Consider the following 17,850-nt stretch of genomic DNA (forward strand, 5'->3'; position numbering starts at 1 on the left):
ATTTCCTTGCTTCACTTCAGGGTACAGTGGTAGATTCAGATTCAGAAAGCAACCCAATTTAATTCTCAGCTTGCATTCCCCAACTTTGCTCCCTGCAACTTCAATCGGAATGCTCTTCTTCACGAGCTGAGAGAGAGTTAATACAACACATTTTCTTCTTCTACAAGCCATTTTAGAGCATTTTGTAATAGTTATTATTTCAATTGTGTGCTTTTTTAAATTTGAGTTATTCAAATATTGAGTAATTTGATCTCAAACTCGCTGTAAGTTGCTGGCTCCTTATCAGAGAAGCTCCAGATTTTGATAAGAAGTTCTGTTAGCAAGTACTTGGGCACAACTTGATGCCATTAGAATAAAATGCCCAAGTCGGAAAGAGTGATTTTATACTAATTTATATTGTTGTTTGGTTTTTTCTACAATTCAGAGAAATCATTCATTTTCATCCTTTTATTTTCTTACATCATATTATAAAACAACCTAACAGCTTTTTTGAATCAATGATAGATAAAAATTTATTAAATTTCTTCACCTAGATTACTTTTTTTTTTCTTTTTTAGCTGCACCCATGGCATATGGAAGTTCCTGGGCCAGGGCCTGAATATGAGCCACAGCTGTGACCTATGCCACAGCTGCAGCAACACTGGAACTTTAACATACTGTGCCAGGAAGGAGATTGAACCCGTGCCACTGCAGAGACAACACCGTCACTGCACCATAGTGGGAACTCCTAGATTACTTTTTTGTTTCCAAAATGTCTATAATACTTTTCATCTTCGGTTTGCAGAGTCAACATATGTTTTACTTACTTTCAACTTAAAAGCATTACTCTTCTTCAAGATTTTTGTTGCTTGACTGTTCTAATTTCTCTTTATTTTTATACAATATGCTAGTTTAGGTCTTGTGATAATATATGTAGTGTCTCTGTCTTTCACAGCAAATGAAATCTCAGTTTCTCTCTCTTTGCTTTACTATAATCAGCACACTTTTTTATTGTAAATTTATGAATTTCAAATATACTTATTAGAAAAATGTCCCTTTCATTTTTGGGACTAAATTAAGAGTGACCAACTCATTCTCATAACTTTCAAAATTAAAGTAATTAATTATTCCCACCCACATATGAATATTCAGCTGAAAAGCTTGTAAGTTTGAGAATGCCAAGAAAAATCATATATCTGTTATACCAAATCGTGAAATATATAAATCTTTCCACTTTTCTCTCTCAATCACAGTCATAGAAAGGAAACTTTGCATGCATCCTCTTTTCTATGATAGACAATAGAGTAGGAAATTAGTTCTTGAGGATAAAGAAAATGAAAAGGGATTAGGAGTGGTATAGAAAATCTACATATCTATTGATAAATTTTTCACACTCAAGTATTCTCTGATGGAGAATTAAATCATAGCAATGAAACACTAGACCAAGAGAAGAGAAAATACCATATAAAAGTCAAACTGTTACTCCATACAAAGATACTCTATCCGTCATCAAGTAAAGGTCTGGAAACTGGAGTGATAAGAAGCATCAAGAACTAACAAACCAACCAACTAACCACCAGTGGCAAAGGAACACATCCTAATAAAACTAGAAAAATAACACTTTTTTCAATAAAAGCCCACATTCTGGAATAGGTGAAATACTCTACCATTATTCTTTTAGACCAGAAAAAGCAAAGTGGAGAAGTAGGGAACTGAAAATGACCAAATTCTCATGAATGGGTCATAGGCCTTAAAAGGGGGTAGGGAGTGGAAGGCCTAGGGTGGAAGCAATGGCATGCAAGCACAAAAACTCCCAAATTTTCAGAATTAAGAATGTGGGATTTTTAACTCGTGGGCACCTATCCAGACAGAATTCTAATTTGAAAAGATACATGCACTCCTATGTTCATAGAAGCACTATTTACAATAGCCAAGACATGGAACCCATCTAAATGTCCACTGACAGATGAACGGATAAAGAAGATGCAGTATATGTTTGCGGTGGAATACTACTCAGCCATAAAAAAGAATGAATAATGCAGCAACATAGACTGACCTAGAGATTATCATACTAAGCAAAGTAAGTCAGAAAGATAAAGGCAAATACCATATGATAACACTTACATGTGGACTCTAAAATATGACACAAATCAACATACCTATGAAACAGACACAGACTCACCAATACAGAGAACAGACTTATAGTTGCCAAGTGAGGGGGGTGAAGGAGGGAGGGATCGACAGTTTAGGATAAGCAGATGCAAACTATTATACATAAGATGGATAAACAACAAGGTCCTACTGTATAGCACAGGATATTCAATATCCTGTGACAATGAAAAATATATATTACAACTGAATGATTTTGCTATACTACAGAAATTAACACATTATAAATCAGTTATACTTCAATAATTTTTTAAAAAAGAATGTGAGATTCTTTAAAAATCTATCTTCCTAATTTCATTTATCAGCTTTTGAATTTATCAGGTTATATGTTGTTTTATGCCAACTGAACATCTTATACTGTCTAGAGTTCTTGAGGAGATGATGCATATGGAAATTCCAGTTCCTGGCTCACTGCAGCAGGTAGAAGAAGCTACTATCCAAGTGAGATGTTCATAATGAGTAGGATGGGAACCCTTAGTGGCAGCATATGGTCTATTTTAACTAAAGGTAATGAATTAGCTGCCCACAGGCCAGATCTGGGCTATTTGTGTTTGGTTTGAAAAACTAAATGCCTTTAAATGTTATTTTATTTTATTTTTAAATAGTTATTTCCCCTATACATTTTTTTTTCCTACTGTACAGCATGGTGACCCAGTTACACATACATGTGTACCTTCTATAATGCCGTTAAATGTAAAAAAAAAAAAAAAGCTTACAGCAAGAAATGGAGTATTTTCACATTAAATAAAATTCTAACTCTCCTGTTGCTCTGAACAAATCACAGGTCCTAACAGCACACTTCTCTACAAGCCAGCAATCAGCCAGAGGTGAACAGGGTTGGCCCCACAGACAGAACATTCTCTGTTAATTTCCCATTGTTTCCACCACCCTCAATTGCCCTACATCAGCCCATTGCATTCGTTATGGTACCTATCTGATGCCTTCAGTTGTCCTTGGGATTTTAACACGTATTTATTTAGTCAGTGTCCCATTTTTCTATCACTTGTAATTTTAGTTATTCTTATAGGATGAAGCAACTAAAGTTTCTAATATTACCTATGTTCTAATCTCTAAAACATTTATCTTTTCTGTTTTCTAGTCAATTAGATAATAGCTATTCCTTCTCAAAATTAACAGGGTCAAAATAACCACACTTATTAACTAAAGCCGATCTAAATTTGAGCTTTCTACATTTTCCTTTTTGTTTTTACAGCATTGTCAATCAACCTCTCCATCTTTCACTGGAAAATAGTTCATTTTCCCTTACCATTTTAGTTTATTCAATCAAGTTTAACTCATTTAGGAAACATTTATAGAGTGCCTACTGTTGCTAGGCACCATTCTAGGCAATAAAGAAACAGCAATGGTCTAGATTCTAAAAATGAGCAAAGATATAAAAACAAAAAACGATCAGGTGATTTTAAGTTTCTATTACAATAAGATGACATCCTAGAAAAATACTTCATGGCTCTTTTAGACTGGGTGGTCAGGGTAACTAATGTTGAGAGGGAATCACTCAAGCAGAGGTACACACTATGAAAAGGGGCTCATGCAAAGATGGATGTGGAAGAATATTCCAATCCAAAGGCCCAAGTTCTAGGACTGCGATGTGCTCAAGCCACACAAAAAATATCCAGTGTGAGTGAAGGGTAAAAGTAGAAATGTGGTTATGGATGAGGTCAGAGTGTTAGGTAAGAGCCAGGTGACATGGAGCTTTGTTAATCATGTTAAGAAATTTGACTTTTATTCCAAGAGAAATGGAAATTCATTGAAAGGTTTCAAACAAGGAAGTGACATCATCTTATTTACATTTTAAAAGATCAGCTTGAAAGCTGAAGAGGTCATTTAGTTTGATGCAGCGAGAGCCTTAATGAAGGACAGGACTAATATGACAGTAATACAAATGGAGGGATGTGTTTAGGTAGCATAACTGAACTAAATCATTGGCAGAGTAGACAAGGAAAAGAACACTGCTGAGATTTTCATTTTCTGCATGTGGATGATGAGGTTTAGTGTTTAAACCAAGTTCACTTCAAGAGGTATATCGGACACACCTGCCCAGTGACGTCAGTTGATCTGGAAAATATACTGGTTGGGTTCTAGGGAGCAGTCAGAGCTGGAAATAGATACTTGAAAATAGCCACTACATAAGTGGACTTTAAAGCCATAAGATAGGACAAGGTCACTTAAGGTAAGAGCTCCTTGATGTCATATGTTGATAAAGAAAAGGGCCATGTAAAAGAATGAAATTAGAACACTCCCTACCACCATACACAAAAATAAACTCCAAATGGATCAAAGACCTAGATGTAAGACCAGATACTATAAAACTCTTAGAGGAAAACATAGGCCAAACACTCTCTGACGTAAACAACAGCAACATCTTCTCGGATCCACCTCTTAGAGTAATGACAGTAAAAACAAAAATAAAAAAAGGGACTTAATTAAACTTAAAAGTGTCTGCACAGCAAAGGAAACCCTAAACAAAATGAAAAGATAACCCACAGAATGGGAGAAAATATTTACAAATGAATCAACTGACAAGGGATTAATCTCCAAAATTTATAAACACCTCCTACCACTCAATACCAAAAAAACAAACAACCCCATCAAAAAATGGGCAGAAGATCTAAACAGACAATTCTCCAAAGAAGACATATAGGTGGCCAAAAAACACATGAAAAGATGTTCAACATCACTCATTTTTATTAGAGAAATGCAAATCAAAACCACTATGAGGTACCACCTTACACCAGCCAGAATGGCCATCATCCAAAAATCTACAAACAATCAGTGCTGGAGAGGGTGTGGAGAAAAAGGAACCCTAGTACACTGTTGGGGGGATTGTAAATCGGTGAAACCACTGTGGAAAGCAGTATGGAGATTCCTTAGAAAACTGAAAATAGAACTACCATTTGATCCAGCAACCCCACTCCTGGGCATCTATCCAGAGAAAACCATGCCTCGCAAAGACACATGTACTCCGATGTTCATTGCAGCACTATTTTCAAGAGCCACGACATGGAAACAACCTAAATGTCCATCGACAGAGGAGTGGATCCAGAAGATGTGGTACATATACACAGTGGAATATTACTCAGCCATTAAAAAGAACGAAACACCAGCATTTTTTGCAACATGGATGGACCTAGAAACTATCATGCTAAGTGAAGTCAGTCAGACAATGAGACACCAATGTCAAATGCTTTCACTGACATGTGGAATCTGAAAAAAGGACACAATGAACTTCTTTGTAGAACAGACTTTGAAAAAGTTATGGTTTCCAAAGGAGATAGGTTGGGGGGTGGGGGGATGCACGGGGTTTGGGATGGAAATGCTATAAAATTGGGTTGTGATCATTGTACAACTATAAATGTGATAAATTCATTGAGTAATATAAAAAAAAGAAGAGGGCCAAGTACAGATCTCTGAATACTCAAACACTTAGACTTTAAAGAGAGAGAGAGAGATCTTAGAGAAACTTAAAGTCCAATTGCTATAAAGAGAAGTTAGACAATTGTGTTGCAGGTTGAAAGCGTCTGGATTCTATCTCAAATGATGAATTGCACTAACAAACACTCATGAACATTCACTATACAAACGTTATGCCAGGTACTCTAGGGACTAGTAATAAGAGACACATTTAGTGACCTAGAAAATAAAGTCTCTAGATCAAGGTTTAAAGGTCTATAACAGCATCCATTTCTCACTGCAACTGTGTGTGTGCATGCACGTGTGCCTGTGTGTAAGCCTAAAGTCACGGAAAAGGTTGTAAAGCCTGGTTTAAAGGCAATAGAGCTTCCAGACATGAGGGGGAAATGCAGACACAGACAAAGGGTACTTGATGGCAATCATTATAGCCTAACGAGAGACCACAGGTAAGGACTGCTGTATGCTTTGCTGTGATGTAAGACTCCAGGACCTTGGCACAACTTTGAGAGTTTGAGAAAAACCCTAATAGAAGGAAATTTAATTTCCCACTGGGATTCAAGTCAATTAAAAATAAATATGTTACTCTGGTTAATGATGTTATTCAAGCAAATAGGTGTAACCAATTAGTTTCAACATCTAAAATGAAAGTTATCAGAATAATCTTTACCTAAACTTTGAATGACTTCTATGAAAAAACACTTAAGGAGTTCTTTCTTGAATGCACAGAGAGGACAATACTTACGGCCAGGTAAGGTTTGCGTAGATATCCAGTCTGAGGCGTTGCCATAGCCAGCACTGGTGCTGGCAGCCACTTGGAATCTGTACCATCTGAATTTCTTTAATCCGTATATTGTCTCTTCTGTTAGGTCAGCTTCATAGAGGTACTGAATTTTTTGATGTTCAACACATCCTTCAGATTCCCATTCTCTGCACGTTTGTGCCCGAAGCTGAGTAGTAATCTTATAATTTTGAAAGTAGCCAAAGATAGAGTCAGGTCTCATCCATGTCAACGTGGCACTAGTTGACTGAATGTTAGCAAAAGTAATATTTGTGGGAACACTGGGAACTAGACAATTAAAGGGAAAAAAATAGAAAAGGACTGGAATTACCAAATCCTGCACAAACAGAAGGAAGAAACAGAATTTGTAAGTATGCTTTACTATGCGTGTAGGTGACCTCTTAATACAACTGCCCTTAGATTAACATCCCTGCATGTAATGGGCAGAACGTTAAGGTGATACCTCAGAGACCAATGATTCCAAGAGTTAGAGGACAAAACAACCATGATTTTTTCTATTCTTCATTTTGCTCCCAAATTCACTCACAAATTGTTTATAAAAACTTGATTTTTATATAAGCCTTGGTACAAAGGGAAATTGCACATGCTCATATAATCCTATGTACCTTCCTACATATGGTCTATGTTTTTTATATTCAGTTCCTAATAAAGACACTCTTTTAAAAAATTTTATTGACGTATAGTTGTGTTAATTTCTGCTGTACAGCAAAGTAATTTAGTTATATGTATATATATTCTTTTTCATATTCCTTTCCATTATGTTTTATCACAGGATATTGAATATAGGTCCCTGTGCTACACAGTAGGACTTTTTGTATCCATCCCACATGTAACAGTTTGCCTCTGCTAGCCCCAAACTCCCAATCTTTCCCTCTCCCACTTGCTCTGCCCCTTGGCTACCATCAGCCTGTTCTCTATATCTGTGAGTTTCCTTTTGTCGATTATGTTGGTTATATTTTAGAGTCCACATATAAGCTCTATCATAAGGTATTTGTCTGTCTTTCCAAGACATTCTTATATTTAAATGACTAGAGAGACACAGCACATCTTTTATATAGTAACTGTTGATTTTAAGTTAAATGAACATTATTAGATGAATTAATAATTTATATAATTAATTTTTATTTTACCTTGCACCCCTTCTAGAACATCATAAAGCCCACTGACATTAATACACAGAATAAGGCATCTGTGTATCACCTACAATCACACAGTTCTCCTTGACGTCACTTAGATTTCACATGAATCACTGGTTCGCTGTATGCATGTCATGTGTCAGGCTCTGGGGCTGGTATTAGGGATTCAAGATACACAGGCTTAGGTCTTGTTTTCACGAACCAGCCACTCATCAGGTGAGTAAGACAAGCATGTTACGGTTAGTGATATAAAGAACAATGAACTAACTGATGTGGCACCTTCTTCCACTGTGCCCGTCCCTCTAAATGCAAGGGCCCTGCTATGAAGTCTGAGGTAGGGAGAATGATTAACGACTCGTATGAAAATCGCACAAAATGACCTGGAAGAAAACTAAAATAAAAACTATAGCTTAACGTTATTCACATTAAAAGAAAATGAACAAAGGATTCAAAAAATTAATGCATAAAAAGGCAAACACTCATTTCTAGACATACTATATGAATTAAAATTCCAATAAATATCTAATTTATGCCAAGTACTACTGTAGGTGCTGGGGACACAGTGAAGCCGACAGATCAAAGTCCCTGCCCTTGGGTGATTTGCATTTGAGGCTTATAAACAACACAGGCACAAATCAGTATCGCAAGAGGACTGCGAACGATGATCAGTATTAGGGAAAAATACAAGAATGAGGAGGAGGAGAAAGAGTTTCAAGGATACTGAAATTTGAAATTGAGTGTCAGAGAGAAAGAATTCCTGGCGCGGAGACACGAGGTTCCTGATGAAAGTGGGGAGACCGCCCGTGTGAATGTGTGGAAGGAAACGCGTGGTGGAAGGCCCCGTGTTGCCCCCAGGCCTGGTATCTCTGAAGAAGGAAAAGGGGCCCGTGCAGCCAGGAGGAGCTGAGGTCTGAGAAGAAGCACTGAAGCCTTGACTGTGTACAACGTCCTGGAGCATCGTTATGACTTTGACTGGAGCAGAGGAGTTCCGGGTCCCACTGCGTTTTCACAGAATCACTCGGGCTCCTGTGCTGCCAACAGACAAGGGAGAGAAGAGTGAAAACAGGGGGAGCACTTAGTGAGCTACGGTAACGTCAACGTAAGGAATCAGCATGACCCGCTCCAGGAGTGCAGCTTCTGAAGTGAAAGGAGGCGTCAAGATTCTGAATGTAACTTCCTTTGCAGGAAAGCTGACAGATGTGCTGGTGTGCGACACGTGAGGCATAGGAGAAAGGGCAGAGGAAAGCTCGAAAGTCTTTATGCTGACGGAACCATTAACCAGGGAGGGATGACAATGGAAGGAATAAGCTTTGGGGAGCAAGATGAAGCACTGATTATGCTCTATGCCCAAAACTAAAACAACTCTGTAAGTCTACCATACTCTAATAAAATTTATATGAAAAGAGACAAAATTAGATGTCAAAAAAGCATTGATTTTGAGTATGTTAACTTTGAACGGCCTGTCATATACCCACAAGGAGACATCAAATAATAGACCAATCCATGAGTCTGAGTTCTGTAGAGAGGTCTGGACTTGGGTTAAAAATTTAGACTTCCTCTTAAATTTTTCCTGAATGATCTATAGACCTATTGCTCATGGAGGGGGACCTGGCCGGTAAGGACCGTGTAAGTGACATCAGCCTTTGACCCCACCTGTCAGCTGGACACAGAGGCCCTAAAGAACTTGACCCCAGGCTTACGTGGCCTCACCTGTGGCAGTCAAGGGCCAAAAACATGGGCCAATGCAAAGGCTGCTTAACTCTGACTCAGAAGCAAATACTTCCTCCTACTCCGTCCTCCTGATCTCCCTAAACCCACTCCCATACAAGAACCACCCAAGAATGGCCTAGGTAATGATTTTCAGATTGATAATCCTTACTAAGTTCACAGAAGACACACCTCTCTTGGTTCTTGAGAATGATATTTATTGTAAGATTTGATACAGGTAAAAGTATAAAAATACTAATATTTATCATCAAATCTTACTGTACTGAATAGAACATCAACCCTTAAAAAAAAAAAAAGTAGTTCTACAAGCTCTACAAAGGAAACTGAAAATATTTTTTTTTTTGTCTTTTTGTCTTTTTTTTTTTTTTTTGGCCTTTTCTAGGGCTGCACTGGTGGCGTATGGAGGTTCCCAGGCTAGGGGTCTAATCGGAGCTGGAGTCGACGGCCTACGCCACAGCCACAGCAATGTGGGACCCAAGCCACGTCTGCGACCTACACCACAGTTCGCGCCAACGCTTAACCCACTGAGCAAGGCCTGGGATGGAACCTGCAACCACATGGTTCCTAGTCTGATTTGTTAATCACTGAACCACAATGGGAACTCCAAAACTCAAAATCTTGAGGGGGTTTATTTTAAAATTTACTTGACATGCTACTTACAACACACTCTTTTATCTTTAGTTATATATAAGAGCAATTAGAGAAAAAGACATTTTTTTTTGTCTTTTTTGTTGTTGTTGTTGTTGCTATTTCTTGGGCCGCTCCCGCGGCATATGGAGGTTCCCAGGCCAGGGGCTGAATCGGAGCTGTAGCCACCGGCCTACGCCAGAGCCACAGCAACGCGGGATCCGAGCCACGTCTGCAACCTACACCACAGCTCACGGCAAAGCCGGACCGTTAACCCACTGAGCAAGGGCAGGGACCGAACCCGCAACCTCATGGTTCCTAGTCGGATTCGTTAACCACTGCGCCACGACGGGAACTCCGAAAAAAAGATATTTTTACAGGAAAACTTACCTTTACAGAGGAGAAAATTTTAGAATTGACTAAAAAGTAGAATTTCCATAATTTATTGAAATCCTTCAGCTGTGAAGTTTGAATTAAGAACCCTTGGATATAAACATTTTCAAAATATTCTAATGCAAAGCAGAGAAGTATGACTGATTGGAGGGTTCAGGCAAAGTTTTAGGAGAAAAGGTTGTATGTGAGATGAGATTTCACTTAACTGTAAAGGCAGAGATTCTACAAGAGGAGGTGATGTGATCTAAGTTTTACCATAGCTTATACCTCACACTGGCAATAACAAAAAGAAGCAGTCTGGGGACATACTATGTTACCGGGATTATGGATCGCTTGTCAGGCAATGGAAAGCTATCAAGATGTCAGAAGGAGTGTTCAGAGTAAATTTTATCAAGTTCAGTCTGATAATTGCCCAACAGGAAAAAGGACAAATTTGTAGATCATTTGATTTCTTCAGCAAAGAAGAAATAAGATGATAGCAATAGGAAAGAAGTGAATTTTGAGATCTATATTGGTGGTTGAATCCATGCAACAAGCAAATGAATCACAGAAACACAGTATTAGAATTTGAAAGCATCTTCGAGATGATCTTGGTCAACTTGTCTTTTTATATCTGAACTTATGGAGGCAGACATCCACCAAGAATCTCCATACATACACTTTCTTCCAGATTTTCAACCATACACTGATTAAGATTCCAAATCAGTTTAATTTAAAGTAGGAAAGATTTTCCAGTGGGCCTGATTTTACGAGTCCTCTAAAAGCAGAACATTTTCTTTGGTTAGTTACAAAAGAGGAAGTTAGGTATTCTAAGCAGGAGATTAGATTCAATGTATAAACATATCTCCACAGCTGGCTTTGAAGAAGGAAGGGGCCATGTAATACAGAATTCAGGACATCTCTAGGAGCTGAGGACAGTACTTGGCCAGAAGCCAGCTGAGAAATGGAGATCTCAGCCTCACACCTGTTTGAGACTGAATTCTGCCACAACCACGTGGACCTGGAAGAAGACCTGCACGCCATATGAGAATATGACCCACGGACACCTTGATTTGACCTTGTGAGACTGAGTAGAAAATTCAGGCACAACAGATCAAACTCTACCTACACAACTGTGCTCTAATAAATGGGTGTTTTAAGCCACTAAGCTTGTGACAATTTGTGACATAACAATAGAAAACTAACACAATTTCCCTATATCAAATGACTCATCTCTACTTACATAGCCTGTGCTTAAGTATATAGAACAAAGGGAAACTCAAAATCTTGAGGGGCTTTATTTTAAAATTTATATCCAGATAATTCTATTTGTTTGTACAGCCTTCATTTTTTGAACTTATAGCTACTTTCCTAAAAATCCTAGTTCTACTCTGAAAACCCACCTCAAAAAGGCCTAATCATATTTTCATCTCCATTTCACTTCAACATTTATATCAAAGATATAGAAAGGTTTTGATTCTGGATTCATATCAATAAGAAAAGATTCAATGATTATTCTAAAGTATGTGTTTATATATTATTCACACACATGTGTGTGTGTATATATATATATATATATGCCATTTATATATATATATATATATATATATATATATAAATGCCATTCTACATATTGGTTTGTGTCTCTGAAGGTCTAGGTTAATTCTTGCAACAATATAAGCATTTAATAAATATTTTTTGAAACTATGAGCAAATAAATAAGAGGATATAATAGGGAATCAATTTAGATAGATGATCAGGAATGCCTTTCCTGATGAATCATAATTTAATCAGAGATCTCATAGATAAGATATAGCTTCCCAGGTGAAAAACATTAGGATGTGTTAAGTTTCTGAGGGAGAAGAGAATGTGGCACATTGGAAACATGTAAAGAAGTCTGCTAGGTCCACAAAGCAACGAATAGGAAAACAGGAATTTGGACATGTAGCCCAATCAGATAATGCTGAGCCCTCTTACCTGGATTGAAGACTTGTAGTTTTATCCTAAGTGCAGCAAGGACATTTGATAAATTTTATATTAACTTTTCAATTGCATTAAAACCATAGCGTCTACTGCTCCCCATGAGAGCCAGGGACAACAATCCAGACATTCCCCTTTCTTTCCAGTCCATAACCAACTATCGCGTCCATGTTTCAATTTTCTTTATTTAGGATTTACTAAGCAACCAGAGGTAGAATAAAAAAAGATGCTTTAGCCATCAATGAACTGGAGAAGGCAGAGGAGACTGCCTTTTTCCCACCTCTCAGTAGGGGAGATGACAAGATGCCCATGGCTCTATGACCAAATTTTTTTCCCCCTCCAATGTTCAGAATTTAGGAAGGAAGAGTTCAGTAGCAAAGTTTGTTGCACAGTAAAAAATCTCAGCAGATTAATATTGGTTTACAACTCTACTATTCTCCAAATAACACTATTATTATGGAGTCTACATAGGATAGTACTTGAACTTGACAAAGAAGATCCATATAAGAGTTATTTTTAACCTGGCTAAAGGAAGAGTAACAATAACTGCAGTTGCCTTTCATGTAACAGGCACTGTGATGGGCTTTGCATAGATATTTAGAGTCTGGCAGATACGGGCACTCAATAAGTGTTGATTAGATGAATAAATCATAGCTCATGAAACAGCTCTTTGTTTTTCATGTGGTATAAAATTTTGTCACATTTTACACTCAAATGTATTTAGAAAGAGGAACCAGAAATAAACCTAATCTGAGGCCAAATATATACTGTACCTTGTGGACAATTTTTTTTTAACAAGGCTACCTCAGAGGCACACATAAATGACTAGCAGTAAGCCTCATTTATATCCAGTATCTTCTCTTTTGATGAACTGTGTGTTGTACTAGACTATTTCAAGGCAACTGCCCTATTGAATTACAGATACAAAAAGGATTACACTCATTTTAGCATGGAGAATCAGATTTCCATTCTTTAAGAATGACTAAAAACCTCAAACTTTTTCTATCCACAGATGGTACTAATTTCAACACATCATTCCATGTTTCCTGGAACAATCACGCAGCTTGCTTAGATTTTCTAAACATGACTGAACTGTGATGAAGCGATCAACATTCTCTGCCAAGATATTCCATAAATTACATTTTTATTCATAAATTATTCTTATCGGTAAAATGCTTTCATCATGGTTGAATTGAAAGTCTATAGATCTGTACAAGTAAAATTTGTTACAGGTTTAAATGCATTTAAGTTTTCAGTGATTACTTAGGGTACGCCACTTAGAAAATGAAAATGTGTAAAAAATATAATTACTCTCTAAACCTCTGAACATCAACGATTAGAAGTTGCAACCTATTATGATATGATTCTGATGGTATTGTGTATTGACTTCTCACTGACCTGGTTATACTAACATGGAAGGCCAAGTTTCCTTAATTCTTTATGCGTGACATAATATCCATTTATCTTCATACAATCTCTTTTAAGCAAAATGGATGAAATTGATGTTTGAAATAATTATGTTATAAATTATCTTTATAAAAGTTACAAAAGTATGAACATAATCTTTCCTTATTTACTAAGGATGTTTCTGTTTCTACCAATTTTAAAGAAACTACAAAACATGAGGTACAAATATATGATCTGGCATACACAAAAGTTCAGTTTACCAACACAAACATAATATGGATCAATATAAACATAGAAATTCCTGAAAAGTTGACTGCAAAGAAAATTTCAGCACACCAAACACAAATTTTGCACTAACTGGAACTTAATCAACTTCACTTACTAGACATTCAGATTGAGTAATGAGGACAAGTTATAAGTTTTAGGGTATATAAAAAAAGTTTATAAACCTTCTTCATACATATTTAGAAGTAACTTAGCTTATAAAAACGACCACAAATAGGTGATGCCAAAAGGAAAGCTCAGTGGGAGAAGATCTGGGAGCTATAATGTGAAGGAGCAAGGGATGATGAGTAGAGAAGAGGGAGCAATAATGTTTAAAGAATTAATGCAGGGAGAGATACATGAGTGACAGCGACATGCTGGCCACGGGCTGGGAAAGAAACCAGCTTAGAGAGAAGAAAGTCTAAGGAGGTCACAAGAAGAAAATGTGTAGGGGGAAGTATCAAGTGTGGTGTGGTGTTAATTAACGCACTGAATGTTTGGGCAGCTAATTTAGACGACCACTGTAGACCAGAGAACAGCCATCGGAGATGAACGGGCAACGTACAAAACAAAGAAAATTCTGAGCCTTCACCTCGCTAGTAATTAGAAAAAGGTAAACTTGGCAGAAACCGGTTAGAGATCGTACACATGCAGTACAATGTAGATTTCAATGATAAAGAATAATGAGGACTCGAACTAAAAGAAAAGGCAAGGGAATACTGACAAAATGTGATGACTTATTGGGCAGAGAAGAAACGGGGAAATAAATGGAACAAACATAGGAGTTAGGTTAATAGATAAGATGTACACTGTACACTCAGCAGTAGGCTGTGATGTTACAGAAAGGAATACGAAGGGAAAAATCAAGACTAAATCTCTGCGACCACAAATAAAGACAAATTAAAAAGAATAAGAACAATGAAACAAGCCCTAGTACTGAGGTCAAAGTTATATTTGTCCCCTCAAAGTCACATGAACGGTACCGCGTAATTTAATAAACAATCTCCGCAACAACATCCTTACCCAGTAAATACTAAGTATATTTAACTTGGCCCTTTATTACAATGTCTCTCAATGTGGTGGGACAGAATAATTATCAAACTCATTTTGTCAAACTGTTTCTTCAGAATTTCTAATTATTCGGTTCAGGTACATGTCTCTCTACGGCAGTCTGGCTTAATCCAGAAATAAATATTTTGGAGTAGCTGAAACAAAATTTACCAAAATCTGCTTTGTAAACATGATTTTAGCTGATCCTACAAAGCTAAGAATACAGAATGACACATTCTTAGTATGCAAAATTAAATCATCTTAAAATATTTCATTGCATGAAAAAAACACTGAGGAAGTATCTATAAGCAGGACTAAAGTTCCTTTAAAAAACTGTCTCTGTCACAATGCTTATATAGGTGGACAACTGGGGACTCAGAATTCTATGGACCACAGCAATAATATTAATTTTTAAACCAAATATTAGTGAAGCATAACTTATGTATAAAAATATCTCCGTTAAACATTTAAGGGAAAATGTTAACCTTTTTTTTGGAGAAAACTAAAAGAAAAACTTTGTATATGTTCTACTTGGAGTCAGAGCGAGTTGATTTGTTTTATAGAATCAACAGGTTGACAGCTCTATATAGCAAGTCATCCCAGGAGAACATCTATTAAAAATGACAACTCTGATTTGAAATAGTTTATCAGAAGCGGTTATTAGGGGAGTAATTATATAGCAGTGTTAACTGTCTATTAAGACCACTCTTATAACACCTGCAGACAAAACAGAACCATTGACATTGACAAGGAAATGAGAAAGATGTATCAGTTAGTGGCGATTTGCCTGAGAATTGATATAAATGCTAATTTCATATCTTCATAGCTAAAATGCTAATTTCATATCTTCATAGCATGAATACATAGAGATGTCTTGAGAGGAAAAGCTTAGATTACAGTAAGAGGTGAAGAAAAACTGATCTGGGATAAATATGAGAGAAGCTTTGAAATCATGAAAGATAACCTATATTTAATCCGTATTTCATTTATCATATCAGAACTGCAGATGATAAAAAATCTGAGTCTCTGTCAATAGTTAATTGAGGGTAAATTAGAATAGGAAAAAGAGATCACACACTCTCTCTCTCCCTCCTTTTGTTTGTTTGCTTGTTTGGGGCTGTACTTGTGGCATATGGAAGTTCCCTAGCCAGGGATCAAACCACAGCCACTGCAGAAACAATACTGTGTAGTTATGTAGTGAGCCAAAAGGGAAGCCCGAAACAGAGATCATAAATAACTCATGTTAGCCAGTAATGTCACACACACATTGATACTTATTAAATGCTTATTTAACAAATAAGTGAACAAACTATTGGATGGATACATGAATACATGGATGAATGCACAGATTTTGAGAAGAAAATATCACCAATGCCACCACTACTGACTGATAAACAAGTGTCACCAATGCTGACTTAATCAAATGCTATTTAAAACATTCTTTTCTAAGGACTACAGCTGTACAGAAAACCTTGATTGATTAAAATACACAGAAGGAGTTCTAGATCTAAAGTTTGGGGAAAACTCTAAGTTAGAAGAATCTGGATTTTCCAAGGATTTCATGAGAAGAATAAAAGAAGTGATGTAAAGAGAAACAATAGAGGAGAAAGGATCAAAGGAAAGAGTGAGACTGGAGACACCGTGAAATAATTTAGTGAACAGAAAAATTCCAGACGGCCAAAATATTTTTTAGAACAAAAATACTGCTTAAAGTCATGTACTTTATTGCAATGTAAACCCCTCCTCTAGGTGCTTAGCCCAAAATGTTCAGTAAGGCTAGTATACATAAAAGTGCACAGTGTGACTGGAATTGTCAAAACCATGCAAAAAATAATTTTACCAGAAATAGTAAAAAGTTTATGTAAAATATTCCATTATTAAAGCCTAATAAATTTGGGGGGCTGTTCTGGTGATGTTAAAATAGCTGTGTCACACTAATCCTTCTGCAGATGACAACTATGACCTCTGTGAGAGAAGGAAGGAAAGCTTCTGCCCTGTAGTGTCAGAAAGAGGATGTAGGAATGCCAGAATAGCTGGGAAAGGGAGGAACCACAAAAGGGTTAGACCCAAACACTGGGTCTAAACTCCCCAGAAATCCTTAGCTAATCTCTTATTTGTGAAAATACGAAGGACGTGCCAGGAAGCAAAGTAGAAAGCAACAGATGAAAAACTTAATAGAAACTTTAGTTGCTCCCCATTGCGTAGGAGACAAAATTGAGAGTTTGAATCCCGCCAAATTAAGGAATTGGTAAACAGCGAGCCTCATTTTAAAAATCCCAAAAGGGGAGTTCCTGTTGTGGCACAGTAGAAATGAGTCTGCCTAGGAACCATGAGGTTGCAGGTTAATCTCTGGCCTCATTCAGTGGGTTAAGGATCCGGCATTGCTGTGAGCTGTAGTGTAGGTGGCAGATGTGGCTCGGATGTGGCATTGCTATGGCTGTGGTATAGGTCAGAAGCAACAGCTCCAATGAGATCCCTAGCCTGGAAATTTCCATATGCCATAGGAGTGGCCCTGGAAAAGGCAAAAAGACAAAAAAAGAAAAAAAGAAAATCCCCAAAGGGCCATACATTTCCTTTGCTTTTCATCCCAGGATTAAGGAAGACTCTCTATAAAAAAAGGTTGAAACCAAAACTACATATTTACAAAATTGTCATTCAGTAATATAATGGCCTGTTAGAATAAAATCCAATGCTTTTCAAAAGAAGATAGCAAAATTCAGGGTTTTTGCAAAATATCACCAAAAAATGTCCAATGAGCTTAAACATTACCAAACAAGAAGAAAAATTACTACTGATGAGAAAATGTGGCTTGTAGTTGGGAGGAAAAAATGTGCAATAGAAAGAGATTATAGTTCTCTAATGACAGACATTTAGGTTATTTTTATGTCTGGGACATGGGATTGGATA

General features: G+C 37.0%; 1 protein-coding gene across 1 annotated transcript in view; it reads right to left on the reverse strand.

The window, feature by feature from the left end:
* Positions 1 to 17,850, reverse strand: part of PTPRQ (protein tyrosine phosphatase receptor type Q) — a 213,112-nt gene that overhangs the window by 92,223 nt on the left and 103,039 nt on the right. Inside the window, exon 27 of the mRNA XM_047785804.1 lies at positions 6,323 to 6,646. Within this exon, the coding sequence (XP_047641760.1) occupies positions 6,323 to 6,646 (324 nt within the window). The remainder of the gene's footprint in view (positions 1 to 6,322; positions 6,647 to 17,850) is intronic.

This window comes from Phacochoerus africanus, chromosome 7, assembly GCF_016906955.1.
Source record: "Phacochoerus africanus isolate WHEZ1 chromosome 7, ROS_Pafr_v1, whole genome shotgun sequence".
NCBI classification, from domain to species: Eukaryota; Metazoa; Chordata; class Mammalia; order Artiodactyla; family Suidae; genus Phacochoerus; species Phacochoerus africanus.